The following is a 26,212-nucleotide window of genomic DNA, read 5'->3' as shown; positions in this document are numbered from 1 at the left end:
CCCCCCTACCCAGAAGTACAGACAGAAAGTCTGTACAATCTAGAAGTTGATCATTAAAGTCTTTAATATATTGAGAAAGGTACAATACTTTATCTAAGAGTACTAAACTAATACATTTTCAAGTCGATGTTGATGTTGATATGAAATTTGACATCAACAATTACATCCACAATATCAACAAAATTTTCCAAATTTGAGAAGTCTTTGAAAATTTGGCTGATGTTGGTGTTGATGTATTTGTGGACAATCAACTTTCACATCGACAACTCCAAACTAGGGAAAAGTGAATATTTTTATCAATGCCATTAAAAATTTGTTTTCCTCTTTAAACAAGATAATATTTTTAAATGCCTACCAAACTTTTAAACACTAAAACAAAAATTTCAATTCTGAAAAATTGGTCGACATAGTTGTAGATGCAAATTCCGAGCTTAAAAATTAACATCTACATATTGTCAATATGGTATGTCGAGACACCAAAAAAAATGAAAAAATTTCGGAAATTTTCATTAACCCGACTTCTTTATGAATAGAAGATTCCTGCTAAATAACTAATTGGTCAGTTTTCCATCATTAAGTTGGAAAAAAACGTAGTCGATGCAAATATCGACATCGACAATTGTTGTACGGGTTATTCCTCAAAATACTTATACTATGCATTATTTGAGAAACACGGCAGTTTTTTCTTTTTGCAGCCAAAAAGTTTCAAGTACATTTTGGTAGGAGGTACGAGAAATGAAAAAGTGAGAAATTCCGATGCACATATTTCTTTAAATTATTGACTCTGTCCCGTGTTTTCTTCCAATTAAATCGATTTTTCGGTATAATTAACGAAAAAAAAGGTGCGATAAGTAGGCATTACGAGTGCGACCTACGACGACAAATCGTGTTCGCCGCACGAATTATCAATTCGGAGTTGTCGAACTGATACGGTGACTCGGTTTCATTCGCATTCGCATTTGCATTTACCTATATAGCTAGTTTAGGTACGATACTCGTAGTACCTACATATTCGAATGTGTACTTACGACAGCGAAAATGCGTCGATATTGCGAATACATTTTGTTGAATTTTCTCGTCTTCGATTTACGTACAAATATCGAAAAACCCGACAGTTTTTGGTCAACAGTTTTCCATACGTATGTTAATTTGGTCACCTGCCGTGTTTGCGACCAGTTTGTAAATTTGATACGATTAGTAGCATTGTTACGCGATTATCCTTTCGGAAATTACGATCGAGATCGAAACGGGTTCCAGTGTCTCACCTTTACGCTTTTCGTATTCGTTTACCTTTGTTTTTTGTGCGAATGTCTCACGTTAACGGCGCAATGTTTTCGATATTTCAGTGCCATGGAAGACAAGAAACCACTCAGCTGTCAAGAAACAAACGGAACGAGCGTTTCTGCCGCTTCGAAGCAAAAGCAAAGCCAAACAAACGAACAAAATGAACAAAACCAACGCGACGGCGACGTATTGGACGATAAAGCGGTTATTAGTAATTTGAAGAGGAGCAACAGCGTCTCCATGAAAGCGTCGCTTTTTTCCAAGTGGCAAAATCACGCCAAACAAACCAACGAACGCGAACCGATCAAGCTGAAGAAAAATGGTACGTAGTAATATTTCTTGGTTATCGTGTATTGCGAGAAAATTCGATTTTTTTTCACAAGTGCAGGTCTAGAGGTCGAGTCTTTTTAATTTTTTTTTTCAATTCATCTTTTTTTTGGGGGGGAGAGGAGGGGGCTTGTTGAAAAAAAGGTGTCAAAAAATATGTTGAGATGATATTATTGACAAAAAAAAAAATACTTCAAGACATTGCACATAGCCAGAAACAAGTGAAATTCTTTTAAAATTTAATAAAAAGTGCATTAAGAAATCTTGAAAACGTGTTAAAATGATAATGAAAACCTTGAAGGTATTGAAAATTGAAAATTTCAAAAAGTCTCATTTCTTTCCAAAAATTATCCAAAATCTCGGTTTTTGGACAAAGATTATAAATCTAGCTACAAACTGCCAAAGTTCTGCTTTCTGCTAACTCAGCCAATTTGCCATTGTCTTTTGTGTTTATTTATTTATTTTGTTTTTTGTCAGAAAGTGACCAAAATTTCACTTTTCTAAAAGTACCTATCCTGAAATCTTTTTTTTTTTTTTAACCACTTAAGGTTACCAAAGCAAAAAGTTGCAAAAAGTGTAGCTTTTTCAACAAAAATGTTGAAGAAATAACGTTTTTTGCCTCTATTTACGTGTTGATCTTTGTTTTTTTCTCGTTTTTTTTTTTTTGTTGCAAATATTGCTAGAAAAATTCACTTTGTTTCCAAAAATCACCCAAAAACTAATTGCAAAAAATTAGCAAAAAATATCTTTTTTGTGTCGATAAATCCCTAAACGTCCTGCCTTCTGCTTAACTTGTCAAAGTTTCGTTTTTTATCAAAAGTTTGTCAAAAATTGTCATCTTGAAAAACTGACAATAAGTTTTGTTTTTTATTTAAGTGGCTAAAAAATGTGTTTTTTATGGAGGGGGGAAGAGGGCAAAAATTTTCAAAAATCCAACTTTTTTTCTAAAAATTGTCTAAAATCTTTGTTAGACAAAAATTGCAAAAAAATACCATTTTTTGCCAATTATTGCCAAAAGGTCCTACTTTATGCTTAAATTGTACAAATTTTGCTTTTTTGTCAAAAGTTGTCAATAATTTTTGATTTTGAAAAATCAACATTGATTTTTGTTTTTTATTAAAATGGCTAAAAATTATTTTTATTTTTTGCAAAAAATCTCAAGAATTCTCACTACTTTCCAAACATTTTTTTATCACTGTCTGGTCACATATTGAAAAGTCCTGCTTTTAACCAAAAATAAAAAAGTCTTACTTTTTGATGAAAATTTCTAAAATAAGCTTTACTTTTTTTTCAATAACATACCAAACCAAAAGTCTCAACTTTGGGCAGAAATACCAAAAAAGTGTAATTTTCTTGTCAATAATTCCCAAAAAGTCTTGCTTTTTGCCGAGAAAAAAAAGTTGCTTTTTTGCAAAATTGCTAAAAAGAATTCACTTTTCTTAAAAAATTACCCAAATCACTTCTTTTTTTATCGAAAGCCGAGAGTTGCAAAAATAAAAAGTGTACTTTTTTTGCCATAAATTGTCAAGGAATATCATTTTTGTGTCAATGATTCCCTAAAAGTCTTGCTTTTTCCTTAAATTCTCAAAGCTTTGCTTTTTGTCAAAAGTTATCAAAATTTTCGCTTTTTGAAAAATTGATAATTACTTTTGTTTCTTTATTAAAATGGCTAAAAGTTCTTGTTTTTTTCCAAGAAATCGTTAAAAGTCTCATGTCTTTCCAAAAATTGTCCAAAATCTTGTTTGTTCGACAAAAAATACTAAAAGAAATATGATTATTGATAAGAAGTCCTCTTTTTGCTGAAATACTTAATTGTCCGGCATATGAAAATAAGAGGAATTGCACCCCTCCCCCCGATCTTCCGGGACAACTTTTTTCTTAAAGAGGACATCCTAAGGAACATTTTAAAGCAAACTTGCCCAAAAAAAAATTGGCCTTACTTACAAAATGGCGGCCATTTTGATTGACAGGTCAGCCGAAATCGCAGATTTTGCGTTTCAACAGAGGACTTGCACGAAATTTTTCAAACCTTACACAGGTAGATCGAAAGATCATGCAAAAATTTATCACCCGTCAAAATTTCAAGTGCTAAAGTGCGTTTTTCGTTTTTTGGTGAATTTTTGAAAATCGAATTTAGGCCAAAAATGAGGGAAAAAATCAAAATTTTACCAAATTGACCAAGAAAGCTGAAATTTGGGATATACCCTATTTTCGACATGCCAAATCGATTGCATATGGTTTCAACTCGTTTTGAGCAGTTCTGGAGCCTCCAGCAGATTTTTGAAACTCGAAATTCCCACAAAATTCCATCAAATTGGAGTTGTAAAGCTGAAATTTATTTTAAAAACTAAATTCAATACGCTAGGAAGTACTGCAGGTGAATTTCAAGTCGTTTTGGAGCCTCCAGCGACTTTTTGAAAATTACTGGAGCCTCCAGTAGATTTTTGAAAATTGAAATTTCCCCAAAATTTCATCAAACTGAGATGGAAAGTCGAATTTTATTCTGCAAACTAATTTCAACACGCTACGAAGTTGACTGCTGGTGGATTTCAAGTCGTTTTGGAGCCTCCAGCGACTTTTTGATAGGTTGTATGGCGTTTTTTTGGAAAATTGAAATTTCCCAAAAGCAGCTGGAAGCATCAAAACCATTTGAAACCACCATGTAGTCTGCGAAGTAAATTTCAGCTTGCCAACTCCATTTGATAAATTAATGTTGCGGGAATCAAGTTTCAAAAATGTACTGGAGGCTCCAACAATTTTCAAAAAAGTCGCTGGAGGCTTTAAAATGACATGAACCCACCTGAAGTCGTCTTCAGAGGGTGTTAAAATTGGAGTGTAGAGTAAATTTCAGCTTTCCATCTCCATTTTTTGATGAATTTTTTTTGAAAATTCAAAGTTTCAAAAATCTGCTGAAGGCTTCAGGAATTTTCAAAAAGTCGCTGGAGGCTCCAAAACGACTTGAAATGCACCTGCAGTACTTCATAAATTTCATCTTTATAACTCAAATTTGATGGCATTTTGTGGGAATTTCAAGTTTCAAAAATCTTCTGGAGGCTCCAGAACTGCTCAAAACGGGATGAAACCGGTTCCAATCGATTTGGCATGTCAAAAATAGGGAATATCCCAAATTTCAGCTTTCTTGGTCAATTTGGTAAAATTTTGATTTTTCCCCTCATTTTTGGCCTAAATTGGATTTTCAAAAATTCACCAAAAATCGAAAAACGCACTTTAGAACTTGAAATTTTGACAGGTGATAAATTTTTGCATGATATTGCGATCTACTTTTGTAAGGTTTGAAAAATTTCGTGCAAGTCCTATGTTGGAACGCAAAATCTGCGATTTCGGCTGACTTGTCAATCAAAATGGCCGCCGTTTTGTGAGAAAGCCAACTTTTTTTTGGGCAAGTTTGCTTTAAAATGTTCCTTAGGATGTCCCTTTTAAGAAAAAAGTTGTACCGGAGGATCGGGGGGGGGGGTGCAATTACTCCTATTTTCATATGCCGAACTATTATCTACATTGGTTAATTGAGGAGCTTGGAATCAAAACTCACTTTTGACACCAAAAATCGATATGCGTTTTTTTGCGGATCGGATACTTCTTCAATTTCTCTATCACCCTACAGAATCCATTTTTCCGAATTCGGCCCCAGTTCTTCACAATTTCGTGTTAAAAAGTGCCCTTGGAATCAAAACTCACTTTTGCCACTGGCAAAAGTGAGTTTTGACTCCAAGCTATTAAAAAAACTGTATTTTCAAGGTCGCATGGCAGTCTACAAAGCCAAAATAATTCAATTGCAACTTCGGAAGCATTTTCTGATAGTGAAAATAGCGAAAATGGTAGTTTTGAATTTGGAAGTTATGCAACTGAGGAGGTAAAAAATTGGATGTATTGAGCGCTCAAAACTTTTAAAGCTCTCTGGAGGCGGAACAAAATACTCTACAGAAAAATGAAGTCGAGGAAAATTGTAGAGAATTAAATTTCCAATCGACGTAATGTCGTTAGTTTTTTTCTAGGGTGCTTAGTTTTTGATATATTTCCAAAGAAAGTATAATTTTTGGAAAAATTCAGCGCTCAAAACTTTTAAAGCTGTATGGAGACGGAACGAAGCATTCTACGTAAAAATGTAATCGAGGAAAATTGTAGAGAATTAAATTTCCAATCGACATAGTGCCATTAGTTTTTTTCTAGGAGGCTTATTTTTCGATATATTTGAAAAAGAAAGTAAAATTACCCCACCTTGGAATCAAAACTCACTTTTGCCAAACTTGATAGCCATACTGCAACGATATGGCAACTTGAAAAAAAAAAATTCTCATGGAATCCTATTTAATAGTCTTACTCAAGAGCTCGACACACTTTGTGTCGTTTTTTTCATCAACGTACTAGGCGAAATCAGTTATTGTCGATTTTCTCGAAACTTTGTCCGATGGCAAAAGTGAGTTTTGATTCCAAGCTCCTCAATTGAACTACTCGACTAATTTTTTTCTCGTTTACAGAAAAGATAGCTGAAACGCGGAAATTGCGGATTAAATGTTCGGATTTGGCGAGCAGATTTTCAACGCAGCCTGTAACTTGGGAAGAAGTAGCCGAAGCGAAGAAACAAAACGAGGAAGCTCGTAATAAAGTTCGAGACACCGTACGAAAAGAAATCCTTCAAAGTGAGTGCTGCGATAAACTCAGAAAAAATGGTAACCTTATCGATTCCGGCAAAGGTACACGTCTTCGTCGGTGCAACTGTTGGCGAAAAATTTTCGATATCGATAAATTCTCGTAATATGTAGTTTTTGGTACAGGTACCAGTCAGGTACATTTCGGTTAGCTATAGGAGCAGAAGTCAGGCAAGAGGGTGGGTTGGGATTGCGTTAATTTTTCGTTTCATCGCATCGTCGTCGTCGCTTTTCATTTTTCACTCGTGTAGTCGTCATTTTACATAGTACCATCGACAGACAGCCGACAGCTGTATCGTTAAATTCGCGGCTCGTATTTACATAAAAAATCGGCTTCGGTAACACTCGCGTTACGTTGCATTAGTAAATTGTTTTCAAAAAACGAATACGATGCTTTTTTTGAGCGCTCTAGCCGCTTTACCGATCGTATTGTTGTAAACGCGGTTCATATAGAAATATAATACCTACAACAATTTGCTTAATACTTGTTCTGGTGTCAGTGTAGTTTGCTCGTATAATGATCGCGCGTCTGACTCGTTCAATTCGTGTACCGTGTTCTTCGTAATTATACCTATATTTGTGTATTTTAAAATCCAAATGGAATTGTCTTGTCGAAGAAAAACGTGGCCATGCATCGTATACAAGTACAACTTAGGTATCTCTATTGCTACCTGTATACCTCAACTCGCCTTATTTTTATTCGTTTTCAATCGTCGCAGATGATAAATCCGAGTACTTACCTTTGTTTAAAAATTATCGCCTTCTTATTAAACACGCGAATTGTTTCGTTTCGTTCAAATTGTGATTGTTTGATTCGCCGAAATCAGAAATGTCAACGAAATGGAAGGTGAATGAGGGGGGGGGAGTGTTGAAATGAGTTATCGAACCCGAAAGAACGAATTACGTGTAGTCGCAAAATTACCTATTTGATTTGATAGCCGAATAAAACCATTCGAGTATAGTTTTATTGTTTTTCGTAATTGCGAATGCACATGTTGCGTATTAAGCTTTGCAATTTAACGTAGAATTTACCTAGAGCTGCGTGTAGCTTGTTTCAAAATTATGATTAACGATCGTAGATGCTCGCATCGATGCGTATTCGCTTACTTATAATGTGTAGAATAGTAATTTTCATTACGAGTAGTTATTTACTCGATGTACTTATTTGTGTTTTACTTTTGACTGTTTGTTTTTTAGTTCACAGTGCCGATTAATGCTAAATTAGTTACAGTTTTTAGTTAGTTTTGGCTTCGCTGTAGTTTGTGTAGTTGTATTAACTTGTAGCATCGTTTACGTACCTATAGATGTGCCAGAAAATGACGAAGATAAAGACGATCCGAGCTTAATGTCGCTTTCCGAAAGGGTTAAATTATTTACCCAAAAAATGGAGCAACAAAAAACCACCGCGACCGTATCGAAACGCCCTCCTAAAAAATTATCTCCCAGATTCAATACGCAACCGGTTACTTGCGAGGAATTGCAAAAGGCCAAAATTGCCGCTGTTAATCGTCGAAATAGCAGTAGCAGTGGTGCGTTCAGTTTTTTAATTCCGTTTCATGGTTTACCTAATTTATCGGTGTACGTAACTCTATTATGGTGGTGATCTGTTTCTGTTCGTGATTAATTTAAGATTCATACCTGTTCATTGTTACACAACCGCTGTGTTTTTTTATTCGTTAGGGTGAGTTGAAAAAATCTCAGTTTTTGATTTTTCTCCAACTTCGGTTTCTTCAGAAACTTTCCTAGAAAATGTTAGGTGACTCGAAGTACGAGTAACTTAACTAGGGTTCATTTTGGGGGGGGGGGGAATTACGAGAAAAATGTTGTATTTTGAGATGGGTTTGAAATAATTTTGGCGAAGTTACTTTCGAGTTAGGGAGATGAGTTTTGGTTTATCCTCCATGCATCGCAGGGTCACCATGCGAACTGTCTTCTGAGCGAATTTCAACTCTGAATAAGTCAAGCAAGAGCCAGTTTTAGCAAAGTCGATGACTTAAGGGTTTTTTCAACTCATCTTTCTAACTGCATCTGTCTATCGTTGGTCACTGTTGCGAGTTTTCATCACGAGTATTAGGTTACATTTTCATACCTAACTGATTGCTTACCTATATGTATATGTTGGAGTACTTCATAATTATTTAAACTTTGGATGCCTGATTGTTCTCATGAAAATAACGTCGTTTTACTTCTCGAATCCCAAATTTTCTAATTTTTAAAAAAGTCAGAGCTGAAAAGAATGAACTTATCGCCTCAAAAATGATCTTAATTAATTTTCTTAATTATTAATATTCTGGAGCTTTTGCCCTCGCTTCGATCTAAAATTACTGTTTAAATTTAGAAAATGTCGAGGACTAACAAAATCGACGTTTGCAATAAAAAATAATGTTATTTAAGATTTCGATCACTGAATTTTCGAAAACTCTTTCTTTCGGTTCGCCGAGGTCAATTTTCTTTTCTTGTTCAATATTGAAATTTGAAATTTACAAAAAAATCATTTTCAAATTTGAAACATGCCAGTGCCAACAAACTCAACTTTCGTCATGAAAAATAATTTGGTTGTTTTTTTTTTAATTCCAAATATTTCAGCCTTTCCTCCCATCCGTTTGAAAATTAAGTTGTGGGATATAGACCGGCATATGACAATAGGAGTAATTGCACCCCCCCCCCCGGCGATCCTCCGGGGCAACTTTTTTCTTAAAGGGGACATCCGAAGGAACATTTTAAAGCAAACTTGCCCAAAAAAAAGTTGGCCTTACTACTTACAAAATGGCGGCCATTTTGATTGTCAGGTCAGTCGAAATCGCAGATTTCGCGTTTCAACATAGGACTTGCACGGAATTTTTCAAACCTTACAAAGGTAGATCAAAAGATCATGCAAAAATTTATCACCTGTCAAAATTTCAAGTGCTAAAGTGCGTTTTTCGATTTTTGGTGAATTTTTGAAAATCCAATTCAGGCCAAAAATGAGGGAAAAAATCAAAATTTTACCAAATTGACCAAGAAAGCTGAAATTTGAGATATACCCTATTTTCGACATGCCAAATCAATTGGAAACTGTTTCAACCCGTTTTGAGCAGTTCTGGAGCCTCCAGCAGATTTTTAAAACTCGAAATTCCCACAAAATTCCATCAAATTGTGGTTGTAAAGCTGAAATTTATTCTAAAAATTAATTTCAATACGCTACGAAGTACTGCAGGTAAATTTCAAGTCGTTTTGGAGCCTCCAGCGATTTTTTGAAAATTCCTGAAGCCTCCAGCAGATTTTTGAATCTTTAAATTTTGACAAAATTTCATCAAATGGAGATGGAAAGCTGAAATTTACTCTACACTCCAATTTTAACACCCTCTGAAGACGACTTCAGGTGGGTTCAAGTCATTTTAGACCCTCCGGCGACTTTTTTGAAAATTACTGGAGCCTCTAGTAGATTTTTGAAACTTGAAATGCCCACAACATTAATTTATCAAATGGAGTTGGCAAGCTGAAATTTACTTCGCAGACTACATGGTGGCTTCGAATGGTTTTGAAGCTTCCAGCTGCTTTTAGGAAATTTCAATTTTCCAAAAAAAACGCCATGCAACCTTTCAAAAAGTCGCTGGAGTATATATCCAAAACGACTTGAAATCCACCAGCAGTCAACTTCGTAGCATATTGAAATTAGTTTTCAGAATGAATTTCGACCCTCCATCTCAGTTTGATGAAATTTTGGGGAAATTTCAAGTTTCAATAATTTACTGGAGGCTCCAGCAATTTTCAAAAAAGTCGCTGGAGGCTCCAAAACGACTTGAAATTCACCTGCAGTACTTCTTAGCGTATTGAAATTAGTTTTTAGAATAAATTTCAGCTTTACAACTCCAATTTGATGGAATTTTGTGGGAATTTCGAGTTTCAAAAATCTGCTGGAGGCTCCAGAACTGCTCAAAACGAGTTGAAACCGTTTCCAATCGATTTGGCATGTCGAAAATAGGGTATATCTCAAATTTCAGCTTTCTTGGTCAATTTGGTAAAATTTTGATTTTTTCCCTCATTTTTGGCCTAAATTGGATTTTCAAAAATTCACCAAAAATCGAAAAACGCACTTTAGCACTTGAAATTTTGACAGATGATAAATTTTTGCATGATCTTTCGATCTACTTTTGTAAGGTTTGAAAAATTTCGTGCAAGTCCTATGTTGAAACGTAAAATCTGCGATTTCGGCTGACCTGTCAATCAAAATGGCCGCCATTTTGTAAGTAAGGCTAACTTTTTTTTGGGCAAGTTTGCTTTAAAATGTTCCTTAGGATGTCCCCTTTAAGAAAAAAGTTGTCCCGGAGGATCGGCGGGAGGGGGGGGGGGTGCAAATATGCCGGACTAATTTAAATTTCTAATAATTTTTTGTTCCAATTTTTAAGAAAGTCAGAGCTGAAAAAAATAAACTTATCACGTCAAAAATGATGTAGTTGTCAATATTCTGGAGCTTTTGCCCTCGCTTCGATCTAAAATTACTGTTTAAATTTAGGAAATGTCGAGGACTAACAAAATCGACTTCTCCCATAAAAAATAATGTTATTCATGTTTTCGATCAATGAATTTTCAAAAACTCTTTCTTTCGGTTCGCCGAGGCCAATTTTCTTTTCTTGTTCAAGATTGAAATTTACAAAAAAAAAATCATTTTCAAATTTGAAACATGTCAGTTCCAACAAAATCAACTTTTGCATAAAAAATAATTTGGTTGTTTGTTTTTATTTATTTTTTTTCAAATCTCAAATATTTCAACCCTTCCTCCCATTCATTTGATGATTGAGTTGTGCAATATCCTAAAGTTCTGAAAAAAAAAAAAAAAAAAACGAAAAAATTGAAAAGTTTTATTTTTTTACATTCTAGTTTTTGAATTTGGTTTATTATCATTAGAAATAAGCAAATTCAATAGTTTTTACCCCCCCCCCCCGAACCACACATGATGAAAAAGAGGAACTTGATTTCTCTAAAAAAATGAAAAATTCTTAAATTTTCTGATCCTTGAACAGCACTATTCAACTGTTCTGATTGCCTCTACCTACTAAGTTACGAAAAAAAATTCTGACTCAGAAATTTATTTTTGAAAAATAATTTCCCACTTTGATTCGATTTATTTTTTTGATTTTTACCAACGTCCAGGCTCAACTCTATACAAAGGAACTAATATTACTGCAGGACCATAGTATGGAATCTCCGTTTAGTAGTGTTTAAGCTAAGTCCTTTAATTTCACGACTCGATCTAAAAAATCACTTCATAAATAATTCGTATTGTTTTATTAAAAAAAAGTAGAATAATAGGTAATACCCATTTTTTCCCTTTACTCAGCTAGCGATAACGACGAATATTTTACACGTAATGTAATCTACCTACACCTATGCAGTACCATACGTACGTAACGTATGACGCCTGATGATAATACAGTACCTAATTCGTACGAGTAGCGAGAACATATACGCGATGTGTATATTGTATGAAATCGCGCGGTAGCTGTTGTTTTAGTTTAGTCTTGGCTAACTTACGGTTTATGTGTGCTTTTGCTTGCTACTTTATAGATTACCTACATAAATTTATATGTATTACATCGGTTTCGGTCCAGTGTTAACGTATCGAATGATATTATGTTCGTAATTAACGCGCAGTATAGACTTACAGTAGTGTTTGCTTAATAGTTACCTATCTAGAGCTACCTATCACTAATTATGAAGTTCTTTTTTTGGCGTTATTTGGAATATTTTTTCAATACTAATCGTAACCAAAATGATTCTTGTGTTGCCGAAGGAACCGCCGCCGATGAAACGTCATCGTCGTCGCCGCCACAGCCATCATCGTCGACCGTTGCTGTATTCGACGACATCGAGGAGAAAAAAGTCAGCCCTCTGAGCGAAGATTTGCTCAACGTTTCAGCCTCGTTTGAGAAATTGCAAGTGGACTTTTTGGCCGAGACTCCCAGTCCGCTAGATGTCACCATTGGTAGTCTGGTCGATACGGACATTAGTCCGAATAACGATATCGATAAGCTGTTTGACAAGATTTATTTGGAAAATTCGTCGGAAACTGGGTCGCAATCCGAAGGTGATACTTCGTCGTCGGGTGGCAGAGAGATTCAACGTATCATCGGTTGCAGTAAACAATCGTCGAGGATCGAGAAACGTGATCAGACCATTGGGTAAGCGAGTTACGATTATCTACCAATCACCTGACGTTGTTTTTGTTTTGATTTTGGTTTCATTTTTCAAAAAAATATGTAGTATGCTTATCGCTTTGTTTGGATGAGTATGCCCATGTACCCATTATAGCGCAGCTGCGTTCCTTTTTTTCGGTTCAGGGTTCTGTATATGGTAGAAAATGAGTGTGCACACTGCACTGGGTATTTTCTACTACTTTGAGTACCATTTTCTTAATCGACTTCTTAAAATGTTAGTAATTTATTCTGTTTTGGTTGAAAAAATTCAAGTTTCGTTGATTTGTTGACTAAGTGCGCGCATCAATTAATGAATCATCGTTGGAAATAAACGACAATGACGAATCCGAGATTTTTTGTGGGGAGGGGGGACCGTCACCCTAGCTACTTAGTTATCATACATAGGGCGATAAGCAGGCACTTCAATTCAACTCGAAGTTTTTGTTTTGCAGTGTAAAACGTCGAGTGCTTCCGTATTAGAAAGCTTATCACAATAATTTACGATTATATTCGTAGTACCTATCTGACCTAGCAGCCAGCAGGTAGCTACTTGTATTCACCGAATAAGGTGTAAATGACTGAGAATTATTTATCACGATATGCCGGCTGGCGTTCTCTCATATTAGCCACCTTTTTAAAGGAGGCAAATGGGGTATAAATTGCGATCGGTTACATGTTGATTTTTGTCATTCGCAGATACCAATCCTCGATACTGTCCTATCACCGTACCGTGGCGTAGACGCTTGAATTTGTATTTACTTCGCGCCGCGTCTTCGCAAGATGTTACAATTTAATTATTCAAGGTCGACATTATCGTATTATTTACTCAGCGACGCTCGGCGTAATTTTCCGTTACGTTACGTAATGCCATGGTTTGGTTACATGGCTGATTGGCGAACTCCCGCGCCACCATGATCCTATATTTTTGTTTACGATTTTTGCATTTTTTTTTTCATTTTTCAATTTTCAACTTTTTTTTGTGTGTGCGTCTTCTGTTTGTAATTTTTATTTTAATTTGTCAACATCGCGTTAGATCGTTATATGTACGGTAGATGCTTATTTTGCTTATGTATGAGAATAGTAACTAATAGATTTTTTTTCACATCTGTCGTGTGCTGAAACTGTACACCTATAATTATTCGAAGAATTTTATCTGCGTTATCGAGATGTGACTATATTGAATTTTAATAAGTTACATATCACACACATATATACATAGGTATACCTCTGTTTGTATGAAATGTTCAACTCTGTAGCATGTTTATTGGAGGATGCGGAATATAAAGTGCAGAGTGGAACCAGCATATTTCCCCGCCAAATGAGTAATTAAATAAGGTCAGTGGCAAACGCATCGATAATTGGCCTCTGTTAATTGAATCGGTATGTTGTGTTTATTTTATCGTCTGCGTGAACTGTGATTCGAGTAACAAGTTCCACACATTCGGAGGAGATTAAAAAATGGAAAATAAAACACAGTATGGCACCGTGCAAATTAATTGATGCATTTTAGTCCGGCATATGACAATCGGAGTAATTGCAACCCCCCCACACCGATCCTCCGGGACAACTTTTTTCTCACAGGGGACATCCTAAGGAACATTTTAAAGCAAACTTGCCCAAAAAAAAGTTGGCCTTACTTAGAAAAATGGCGGCCATTTTGATTGTCAGGTCAGCTGAAATCGCAGATTTCGCGTTTCAACATAGGACTTGCACGAAATTTTTCAAACCTTACAAAAGTAGATTGAAAGACCATGCAAAAATTTATCACCTGTCGAAATTTCAAGTGCTAAAGTGCGTTTTTCGATTTTTGGTGAATTTTTGAATCCAATTAGGCCAAAAATGAGGAAAAAATCAAAATTTTACCAAATTGACCAAGAAAGCTGAAATTTTGGATATACCCTGTTTTCGACATGCCTAATCGATTGGAAACGGTTTCAACTCGTTTTGAGCAGTTCTGGAGCCTCCAGCAGATTTTTGAAACTCGAAATTTCCACAAAATTCCATTAAATTGGAGCTGTATAGCTGAAATTTATTCTAAAAATTAATTTCAATGCGCTAGGAAGTACTGCAGGTAAATTTCAAGTCGTTTTGGAGCCTCCAGCAGATTTTTGAAACTTTAAATTTTGACAAAATTTCATTAAATGGAGATGGAAAGCTGAAATTTACTCTACACTAGAATTTTAACACCCTCTGAAGACGACTTCAGGTAGGTTCAAGTCATTTTAGACTCTCCAGCGACTTTTTTGAAAATTACTGGAGCCTCCAGTAGATTTTTGAAACTTGAAATTTCCCAAAATTTCACCAAACTGAGATGGAGAATCGAAATTCATTCTGCAGACTAATTTCAACGCGCTACGAAGTTGACTGCTGGTGGATTTCAAGTCGTTTTGGAGCCTCCAGCGACTTTTTGAAAGGTTGTATGGCGTTTTTTTGGAAAATTGAAATTTCCTAAAAGCAGCTGGAAGCTTCTATGTAGTCTGCGAAGTAAATTTTAGCTTGCCAACTCCATTTTGATAAATTAATGTTGCGGGAATTTCAAGTTTCAAAAATCTACTGGAGGCTCCAATTATTTTCAAAAAAGTCGCTGAAGGCTCTAAAATGACTTGAATTGAGCAGTTCTGGAGCCTCCAGCAGATTTTTGAAACTTGAAATTTCCCCAACATTAATTTATCAAATGGAGTTGGCAAGCTGAAATTTACTTCGCAGACTACATGGTGGTTTCAAATGGTTTTGAAGCTTCCAGCTACTTTTAGGAAATTTCAATTCTCCAAAAAGACGTCATACAACCTTCCAAAAAGTCGCTGGAGGCTCCAAAACCACTTGAAATCCACTAGCAGTCAACTTCATAGCGTATATTAGTTTGCAGAATTAATTTCGACACTCCATCTCAGTTTGATGAAATTTTGGGAAATTTCAAGTTTCAAAAATCTACTGGAGGCTCCAGCAATTTTCAAAAAAGTCGCTGGAGGCTCTGAAATGACTTGAACCCACCTGAAGTCGTCTTCAGAGGGTGTTAAAATTGGAGTGTAGAGTAAATTTCAGCTCAAATTTTAGCTTTTTAGGTCGATTTAATCAAATTCTGATTTTTTTCCATTTTCACCCACTGATTTTCGAAAAGTCGCCACAAATCAAAAATTGCACTTTGCTCAACACCAGGAATTTTGGTTGGTGATGTATTTTTGCATCACCATTTGACAAAGCGTTGTCGTTATCCCGAACAAAAAATGCTCATTCAACTGGGTTATTTTCGCAGTTGAGAAAAAATGGAAAAAATTGTAGGTACATCATAACTTTAGAATGAGAGCCATTCTTATAGTCCGGCATATGACAATAAGATTAATTGCAGCACCCCCCTGCCGATCCTGCGGGACAACTTTTTTCTTAAAGGGGACATCCTAGGAAACATTTTAAAGCAAACTTGCCAAAAAAAATTGGCTTTACTTACAAAATGGCGGCCATTTTGATTGACAGGTCAGCCGAAATCGCAGATTTTGGGTTTTAACATAGGACTTGCACGAACTTTTTCAAACTTTACGAAGGTAGATCGAAAGATCATGCAAAAATTTATCACCTGTCAACATTTCAAGAGCTAAAGTGCGTTTTTCGTTTTTTGGTGAATTTTTGAAAATCCAATTTTGGCCAAAAAAATTAGGGAAAAAATCAAAATTTCACCAAATTGACCAAGAAAGCTGAAATTTGGGATATACCCTATTTTCGACATGCCAAATCGATTGGAAACGGTGTCAACCAGTTTTGAGCAGTTCTGGAGCCTCCAGCAGATTTTTCAAACTTTAAATTTTCACAAAATTTCATCAAATGGAGATGAAAGCTGAAATTTACTCTACACTCCAATTTTAACACCCTCTGAAGACGACTTCAGGTGGGTTCAAGTCATTTTAGGGCCTCCAGCGACTTTTTTGAAAATGACTGGAGCCTCCAGTAGATTTTTGAAACTTTGAATTTCCCCAACATTAATTTACTTCGCAGACTACATGGTGGTTTCAAATGGTTTTGAAGCTTCCAGCTACTTTTAGGAAATTTCAATTTTCCAAAAATACGTCATACAACCTGTGTTAAAATCAGTTTGCACAATGAATTTCGACTCTCCATCTCAGTTTGATAAAATTTTGGGGAAATTTCAAGTTTCAAAAATCTACTGGATGCTCCAGTAATGTTCAAAAAAGTCGTTGGGGGCTCTAAAATGACTAGAAATCCACCAAAAGTAGTTTTCAGAGGTTCCGAAGCTCGTGGAAAGAAGTTGGGGAGGCCTTCATCCAGCAGTGGATTGATAAAAAGGGCTAAAAAGAAGAAGGAGAAAAAGAGTAAATTTCAGCTTTGCATTTCTATTTGATGAAATGTGAGAATTTAAAGTTTCAAAAATCTGCTGGAGGCTTCAGGAATTTTCAAAAAGTCGCTGGAGGATCCAAAACGACTTGAAAATTCACCTGCAGTACTTCGTAGCGTATTGAAATTAGTATTTAGAATAAATTTCAGCTTTGCAACTCCAATTTGATGGAATTTTGTGGGAATTTCGAGTTTCAAAAATCTGCTGGAGGCTCCAGAACTGCTCAAAACTGGTTGAAACCGTTTCCAATCGATTTTGCATGTCGAAAATAAAGTATTTATCCCTAATTTCAACTTTCTTGGTCAATTTGGTAAAATTTTGATTTTTTCCCTCATTTTTGGCCTAAATTGGATTTTCAAAAATTCACCAAAAATCGAAAAACGCACTTTAGCACTTGAAATTTTGACAGGTGATAAATTTTTGCATAATCTTTCGATCTACCTTTGTAAAGTTTGAAAAATTTCGCGCAAGTCCTATGTTGAAACGCAAAATCTGCGATTTTGGCTGACCTGTCAATCAAAATTGCCGCCATTTTGTAAGTAAGGCCAACTTTTTTTTGGGCAAGTTTGCTTTAAAATGTTCCTTAGAAAGTTGTCCCGTAGGGACGGGGGGGGGGGGTGGGGGTGGGGTGCAATTACATGTCGTACTATTTTGAGAAAAATGAAATTTAGACGATGGTTTTTGGAAAGAGCGTGGTCTAAAATCATTATTCAACCAAACAGCAGTTGAACTTGATTTTTCGATTTTTGGTGAATTTTTGAAAATTCAAAATTGACTATTGAATTAGTCTTGATACTGATATCGATATTCCCTCAAATCGAATTTCACTATTTATGACCATTTCGAAGCCTCCGGTGAGATTTTTGATTTCTCCAGAATTTTAAAATTTCATGAGAACGCGTGGAAATTAAGTTTGGGTGGCTAAAAATCGAGTCGTGCTTTATTCTCGACCAACATAAAAAGCTCTTCCACATTTGACTCGATTTTCAGACGGATACCTCGAGTGCATTTTTCTGAACAGATAATTGATGTTTTTATATTAGATATACTACATAAGGGAAATTTAAAAAAAAAAAATCAAAATTTTCTGGTTGTGGGGAAACGAGTGAAATGTTCACGAACAGTTGTATTTTTCCTGAAATCAACGCCCCCCCCCCCCCCTCGGAATCCGAATCTCGCAATTTTGAGCCATTCCGAAGCCTCCAGCGTGGTTTTAAATTTCTCCAGAATTTCAAAATCGTTCCAGAAGGCGTGGAAATTGATTTGACAGCGAAAAATTGAGCTATAGCTTATTCTCAATCTCAATCTATTCGACGAGTTAGAATATTATTATAACTGTTTCTGTTTCATTTTTTTCTCGAAGGTGTTTTTCTTTCTTTCTTCAAACATGTTCCGAACGTTTTGGTGTAGGATAGGCTTTCATCCAGAATGATGGATTTTTCCAAGTCGTAAACGATAATATCTATTCTTGTGCTGAAGAAGGAAAAACAGTGTAAGTAATCTCAAGTTTTGGCCAAGATGTCAATAAATTTCCATGATAATGCCAAAAAAAATGAAATAGAGATCACATTTCACCGAAAAGAGACTACATTTTCATTTGCACCTTTGAGCGACTGAAGGAGTGACGAATACCACTTACCTAAGTACGAGCAAGTACCACGTTTCAACAACAATGACGTCACAGACGTGACTTAGACTTCTCTCAGTCTCAGCCGTGGGTGGTGAATGGTGAATTGTTGATTAGCTGGGTCCTGGCTGGGTGCGTCTCGACTCTCGTTGTCTCGTTGCCGGTAAGATAAGAGAACGCAGGTAGGTAATTAATCAATGATGATGGCTGTCGGCTGTCGCCGCGCTCGGCTCTCGAATATGAACAGGTTGTTAGTACTCGTAGTGTAGATATAAGTCTGTACCTACAGGTAATCGGTTGCGGTTGCAGTCATCGCGATGCTGCCTATAAGCCTCTTGTTGTCAGTCCCCTCTTTCGGCGCTCACCATCGGTCTCGGTCTCGAGAAAGAAGTGGTGGTTGGCGGCAAGTGGCGGCGCCTGATGACGTCGACCACTATAAGGCGAACGAGTTGCTGAGGCAGCCTGCAATGCAACCGTCAGCCAGCCAGTGTGTTCTTTGAATTCGGGTGCCCCTGTCGATTGTCGAGCGAGGTAGCGATTTGAAACGAGTATTTCGCGGTTCGCTTTCGTCTTTTTTGTTTTCATTTTCTTTCGTTCGCATTTTTCGAATCTAGTATTTTGGTTTTTCTCGGATTTCGAAAATTTCTTCCTCGTCGGGTGTCCGGTGTCTTGGCGGTAGTGACTAGTGTGGTGATTGGTGATAGTGATTGGTGCTTCTGCATATCCTGGATACGGTAGCGTTCGTTGTTGCATAGTTTATTTGCTGTTGCTGGTCTGGCTGGATATGAATGAATCTTAATCGATGTATCGATGTGAGCGACTCGAACCATCGTCATATGTATAAGTCTCATCGACGGTTGCTATTGCCATTGCTAATGTGGTTTTCTTCGCTTCACTGATTCTCGTCCTTTCGAGTAGGTTGATATTTTTTAGTTTTTCAGTTTCATATCATAAATGTATATACGAGTATATTTACTTGCACAATGCCCATCGGCTTCCAAGTCTGACTGAATTGAATATCGAATTATCGAGCGTGTGATAAAGTGAGCCCAATAGGTACCATGGATCAGTTTGATTGTCTCAGCAGAATGGAAATTGATTTAGAAATGTAACCATTGCGACAGATTATTTTTCTGTGTACCTACCTACCTACCTACCTACCTACCTACCTACTTTTTAATGTTGCGATATTGTAACTTGAATTTGTGACGTGAAGATGTGGAAAATGGGCAAAAACTCCTAGTAGGATTTACTTCTGATTCTCAGCTGATCATTTAGCAATCGCAAATGCGTTAATTGCACGTAGGATCAAGGATGGGACTTCCCCATGATGAGTGTACATCTTCGATTCACTGTACATTAAATTTTTTTTATTAATTACCTAATTTAATAAATTTAATTCCTAATTTTTTTTATATTTCTACTAACATTATTTTTACTTTGAATTTTTCTGTTTGATTTATTAACAATTTCTTTATTTTTAATTTAAATTACATCTTTGACGACCAGTTGGCGTAAAAGGTATTTCAAATTCCCAAATTCGATAAGTAGGTGAAGGAACTGCCTATATTCGCGTGCAAATGCAATGTGCTCGCGTATTTGCACCGCACCGTGACCGACTCTCTTTACTGTGTACACTGTACAGGTATTTTGTTTATGCGAATGCCAATTGCCAGTGCCCAGTCAAACCAACCACATATTTACGTTTTGTCGCTGTATTCCCCCTCCTCGCCCTGCCCTTCCTTTGATAGTAATTAAACGCGTGAGCGATTTACGATTAATTTCACGTGTCGTTGTCGTATCCGCGGATCAGTTAGCTCTAAGACTGCCGCCAATCCGCCATATATGTAGGTAAGAGTCCCAAGAAGTATAAACTACGAAAATCTGGTACGCTATAAATAGATTGAGATTTGTAAAGTGCTGCGGTGAGTTGCGGCGCCAAAATAACTGTGGAGAACGTCGCACCGAGTGGAGACTAATGGCTTTTGAGTACGATTGATGGAGGCCACACTTGCGAGGGAACCTTCACGTTTCGATTTTTCATCTTATGCTTATTTTTGTATTTGATACGTAGGCTATCAATCTGGAAGAATTGGTGGTTTTATTTTTAATTATCAAAAGTGGAATATCGAATAACCCAAGCGAATCTGGTCGAAGGCGTTCGTGCTCGCTGACGCATTTCTCTCAAATTGACAGTGACACCACGTCACAAAATCACTATTCCAAATCGGCGAATCTAATGACCCAGCCATAGAGAGGTCGCTCAGCTTGATCGGTTTGCTTGTTTGAAAGTTGATAGTAAAATTTGTATGTACCTTAGAGGTAGGTGCTAGCTCGTCTGGCCCGTTATATAGCGCACCCAGCCCAGTTCACTATACTCTATCGCTGCAACTCTACACTAGGTTATAGCTATTGGTATAGGTATTAGGTACGTCTATTGTCTTTTGTCTTTGTCCAGGTACATTGTACTTGTACCTACTGGTACCGGTACCAAGTGTACCAGTACCGGTGGCGGTACTGCACTAACCGTGGTCTGCAACTAGAGTACCCTCGTCTAAGCTATTGTTTCCGCGCCCTCCTCGCACTTTTATTTTCTTCTTCTTCTTCTGCTTCTTTTTTTTTCAGTACAACAATGATCCGAATAGCGGTGACGACGAGGACGGTCGATCTGCATCTGCTAAACGTTTACTATAAGTTTGAGAAATGAAAAAAAATGGTGAAGATTTTGTTACAATTGAGACGAGAACGTAACACGGAGACACTATGTGAGCTAGACTTGGCAGCGGGGCGCGTCGACCTTCCCTTCTTGTCTCGCACCTGCAAAGATGCGATATGAGCACCGCGAAAACGCGAAAGATACCTGAAATAATAAGTACGAGTATTCAAAGTAGCTCGGCGTGTTTATGCGTATAACTTTCTACAATATTTACGCCCCAGGCCCTGTAGTACTGGTACGAGTACCATACTACAGCGTAGTGAAATTTAGATCGCTTCTTCTTTTCATATACGCTCATCTATCTTGGCAAATACAAGTTTGGGTCGTGAAATTCGAGTTTGGATCAGTTGGATCCTCGAACATTATGTAACTAACATTTCTGCTTGATACTTAATTGACGAACGCTGCTATTTTTTGACATTATATTTCACTGGAATTTGACAAAATTTGAAAAAAATATTGTTGACATTTTTTCCAAATCTGAGTACAAACAATAACTAGACAGCTGCGCATGCGCAGTTGTAACAGCGTGCGTAGACTGCCACAACACAATTTCGAAAAAGAACAATGCAATTTTGGAAAAAGAACAACGCGATTTTGAAAAAAGCGATTTGGATTTCGAAAGCAGAACGCGACTTTGATTTTAAAAGCACAACGAGATTTCAAAAAAAGCACAACTTCTAAGCACAACACGATTTTGAAAAAAAAGGACAACATCGAAAAAAGCACACACACAAAACGCAATTTTGAAAAAATACATCGCGATTTTGAAAAAAAAAAACAGTGATTTTGAAAAAAAAAACAACGCAATTTTGGCAAAAAAAAAGGACAACGCGGTTTCACAAAAAAACACAACGAGATTTAGATTTTGAAAGCACAACGCGATTTTCAAATAAAAACAACACAATTTCAAAAAAATAAGGACAACGCGATTTTGAAAAAAAAGCACAACGCAATTTTGAAAAAAATCACAGCACGATTTTGAAAAAAGTTAGCACAACACGATCTTGAAAAAACGCGATTTGGATTTCAAACCCACAACGCGATTTTGAAAAAAAGCATAACGTGAAAAAAATCACAACGCAAAGCACAACACGATTTTGAAAAAAAGGACAACATCGAAAAAAGCACACACACAACGCAATTTTGAAAAAATACATCGCGATTTTGAAAAAAAAAAACACAGTTATTTTGAAAAAAAACAACGCAATTTTGGCAAAAAAAAAGGACAACGTGGTTTCACAAAAAAACACAACGAGATTTGGATTTTGAAAGCACAACGCGATTTTTAAATAAACACAACACAATTTCAAAAAAATAAGGACAACGCGATTTTGAAAAAAATCACAGCACGATTTTGAAAAAAGTTAGCACAACACGATCTTGAAAAAACGCGATTTGGATTTCAAACCCACAACGCGATTTTGAAAAAAAGCATAACGTGAAAAAAATCACAACGCAATTTCAAAAAAAATCACTTTAAATAAACACAACACAATTTCAAAAAAATAAGGACAACGCGATTTTGAAAAAAAAGCACAGCGCGATTTTGAAAAAAATTAGCACAACACGATCTTGAAAAAAAGCACAACGCGATTTTAAAAAAAAACACTCACAACGGGATTTTGAAAAAAAGCACAACATGATTTTGAAAAAAGCACAACGCAATTCCAAAAAAAAATCACACCACGATTTTGAAAAAACTCGATTTGGATTTCAAACACACTACACGATTTTGAAAAAAATCACAGCATGATTTTGAAAAACCGCAATTTAAATTTCGAAAACACAACGCAATTTTGAAAAAAATTAGCACAACTCAATCTTGAAAAAAAGCACTATATGATTTTTAAAAAAAAGCACTTACAACACGATTTTGAAAAAAGCACAACGTAATTTTGAAAAAAGGACAACGCAATATCAAAAAAAAATGACGCAATTTTGAAAGAACGCGATTTGGATTTCGAACACACAACGCAATTTTGTAAAAAAGCATAACTTGATTTTGAAAAAAAGCACAACGCAATTTTGAAAAAAGGACAATGCAATATCAAAAAAAAACAACAATTTTGAAAAAAAATCACAGCTCAGCTTTGAAAAAAAGCACAACGCAATTTTGAATAAAAAGCACAACGCGATATCAAAAAAAAGCACAACGCAATTTCAAAAAAATCACACCACGATTTTGAAAAAAATCACAGCATGATGTTGAAAAAATGTGATTTGGATTACAAACACACTAAGTACGCAATTTTGAAAAAAAGCACAACGCGATTTTAAAAAAAACACAACGGGATTTTGAAAAAAAAATCACAGTATGGTTTTGAATAAAAAGCACAACGCGATATCAAAAAAAAGCACAACACGATTTCAAAAAAAAAATCACACCACGATTTTGAAAGAACGAGATTTGGATTTCGAACACACAACGCAATTTTGTGAAAAATCATAACTTGATTTTGAAAAAAAGCACAACGCGATTTTGAATAAAAAGCACTACACGATATCAAAAAAAAATCATAGTACAATTTTAAAATGAAAATCACAGCACAATTTTGAAAAAAAAACAACATGATTTTGAAACAAAAAAGCAGATTGCGATTTTGAAAAAAAGCACAACGCAATTCCGAATTTACTATGTATGCTATTCTGAAAGCTCCAAAGCACAACGCGTTTTGAAAAAAGCACAACACGATTTTGAAAAAATACATAGCACAACGCAATTTTGAATAAAAAGCACAACGCAATATCAAAAAAACACAACGCGATTTCAAAAACAAATCACACCACGATTTTGAAAATAAAAAATAAATTGAACAATGGAGAAAATTATATAACCCCATGGTCCATGGTGTTACATTCAGGTATAAGGGAGACAGATAAGAGAATACAATGGATCATTGAAAATCAATTTATTTTTCCAAGTGTTGTAAATCAATCAAACTGACGTCGGCTTTGCTTTTGATATGGCCCTTTTCCCCTTTGAAATTTTTGAAATTGAATAATGGGAAAGATATCACTGTAGATAAGAAATTCGATTTCTATTGCCCTTTGTGTGTGCCGATCTACCTCTTTTATAAGTATAACACCACAGGGGTCACGTAACAAATTTTCAAATTTTATGTAAAAGGTTTCTATGGCCTATTGTGTTTGCCGATCGGCATCTTTTATAGGGGAGAGGGAGGATGTTCTGGACAAAAAAGTTTGAACCTGATTTTTGACTCCCAGTAATGTGGAAAAAATTGATCAAGTGCGGCAAACGATTCCTTTGGGTGACACATACCACATATATTTTTTGCACATTTTTAAAGACAAAACTGGTGGAGTAATTCAACTTTGAAAATTTCGATGTTTTTGTCCAGAACATAACTTTGGGTGCCATGTTCTGGACGCTTGGGTGCCATGTTCTGGATGCGAGGGTGCCATGTTCTGGACAGCATACAAATTGTACCTAAAATCAACGATGTGGTATTCTAATCAAAGGAAAAACGATTGAAATTTATTAAAAAACAGTTTATGCGTTTATTCAGAACATTTAGGGCATTCTACAACCTCTTGGTTATTTTTTGAAAATCCGAGGCAAACATCATGCAAAAAAAAAAAAAAAAAAAATGACACATTTCGAAAATGACGCATATCCACGCAAAACCAAGCTTTCTTTCTTTCTAGGCCAGTTTTCCAATCTTTCATGCATTTCTTCAGTTTCTGAGACAATGTAGGTATTCCATACATGTAATATAAGCAAAGTGTCCAGAACATCACACCCCCTCATTTTGGAATCAATCGGAAATATTACGAGTTGAAAGCGTTCTAGGATGAATATCACCAATTCACGTTATAAAGTAAGGTTCACTACTTTCATAATTGCCTGCAGTTTTTTCTCCGGTCGTTTCTTCTTTTCAAAATATTGAAAACTAAAAAAAGTTGTCAGCGAAAAAATCACACACCTTTTAGACAAAGTCACATATTTTTTTGATAAGAACTGCCAGGGGAATGTTTGTCAGTGCAAACGCATGTAGTATCACAATGCCACGTACTTTTATGAAAAAATAATTTTTATGCACAGTCAAAGTGGTCAAACTAGATTTCGTCCAGAACATCACCCTGTCCAGAACATCCTCCTTCTCCCCTAAATATAACACCACAGAAGTCATGTTTTTCATTGTTCGATTTTTGAAAATAAATTCGAAAATTGAACAATAGAAAAGATTTTACAACCCCTGTGGTGTTACACAAATTTTGAAATTTAACTGATGTGGGCTTCGCTTTTGATATGGCCCGTTTTCTCTTTTTTATTGTTTTTTTAGTAATTAATTGCTGCAATTACTAAAGAAGCTACTTGAGTAATTACATTATAATTACGACATTCCCTGCCTCAAGTTAAGCCTCACCTACGTATGAAAGATTCAAAAAAACCGGCCCATTCCTCTAAGAGAACATTCGAGCCAAAGAATTTTTCAACTTTCAGAACGAAAGTAATACTAAATAAGAAAAAAAAAATAAAAAAAAAAATAATAATAATAAAAAACGATGATAATTACCGAACATTGAAAAAATTTCAACAGAAGTGGGCAAAATGTTGGAAAAATTGCTTTGAAAACAAGAATGAAGCATTAAAATCGAGTTACTAATAATGTTACCAACATTAGTCTTTCATTTATTCATTTATTTATTTGTTTAAAAATGATCGAAAAAGGCTTTCAATGTACGTAGGTACTAGGTATAGTCGTATACCATACCGTTTTTGGTGGGCGAGTAAACTCGAGTGGCATCATTTTTCTCAACATTTTTGCCTGTTTAGAAAAAGTTTCAGAGTACCTTTGAGTGGTCTTCGCGAAAATCTACTAGTATAATTAAATCTGCTAACTGTAGCTTTCATGAAACGACTGGTGTTCAATTGGTTTTTCATTAATGATCGCTGCAGATAGGTAGGTGCTACGCGCGTGTCTTCCTACGCATTTACTTTGTGGTACTTTCTCTTTCTCTTGTTTTTTTATTTATTTATTTTTTTCGTTTGCCATCTTTCCGATCATCACCGGGTCAAATGTCATTACTTTCACTGATTGTGTT

At 35.8% G+C, this 26,212-nt stretch overlaps 1 protein-coding gene across 3 annotated transcripts in view; it reads left to right on the top strand.

Moving 5' to 3' along the window:
- LOC135839744 (uncharacterized) overlaps positions 1-26,212 on the top strand; it is a 146,169-nt gene that overhangs the window by 90,361 nt on the left and 29,596 nt on the right. For 2 of the 3 annotated variants that reach the window (XM_065355916.1, XM_065355915.1), the window contains exons 10-13: positions 1,347-1,606; positions 6,108-6,269; positions 7,583-7,807; positions 12,052-12,439. In XM_065355916.1, the coding sequence (XP_065211988.1) occupies positions 1,347-1,606; positions 6,108-6,269; positions 7,583-7,807; positions 12,052-12,439 (1,035 nt within the window). The remainder of the gene's footprint in view (positions 1-1,346; positions 1,607-6,107; positions 6,270-7,582; positions 7,808-12,051; positions 12,440-26,212) is intronic. The other variant, XM_065355917.1, reaches the window with a different exon arrangement.

This window comes from Planococcus citri, chromosome 3, assembly GCF_950023065.1.
Source record: "Planococcus citri chromosome 3, ihPlaCitr1.1, whole genome shotgun sequence".
NCBI lineage: Eukaryota > Metazoa > Arthropoda > Insecta > Hemiptera > Pseudococcidae > Planococcus > Planococcus citri.
The sequence above is the reverse complement of the archived record's forward strand: the minus strand, read 5'-3'. Positions and strand labels throughout refer to the sequence as shown.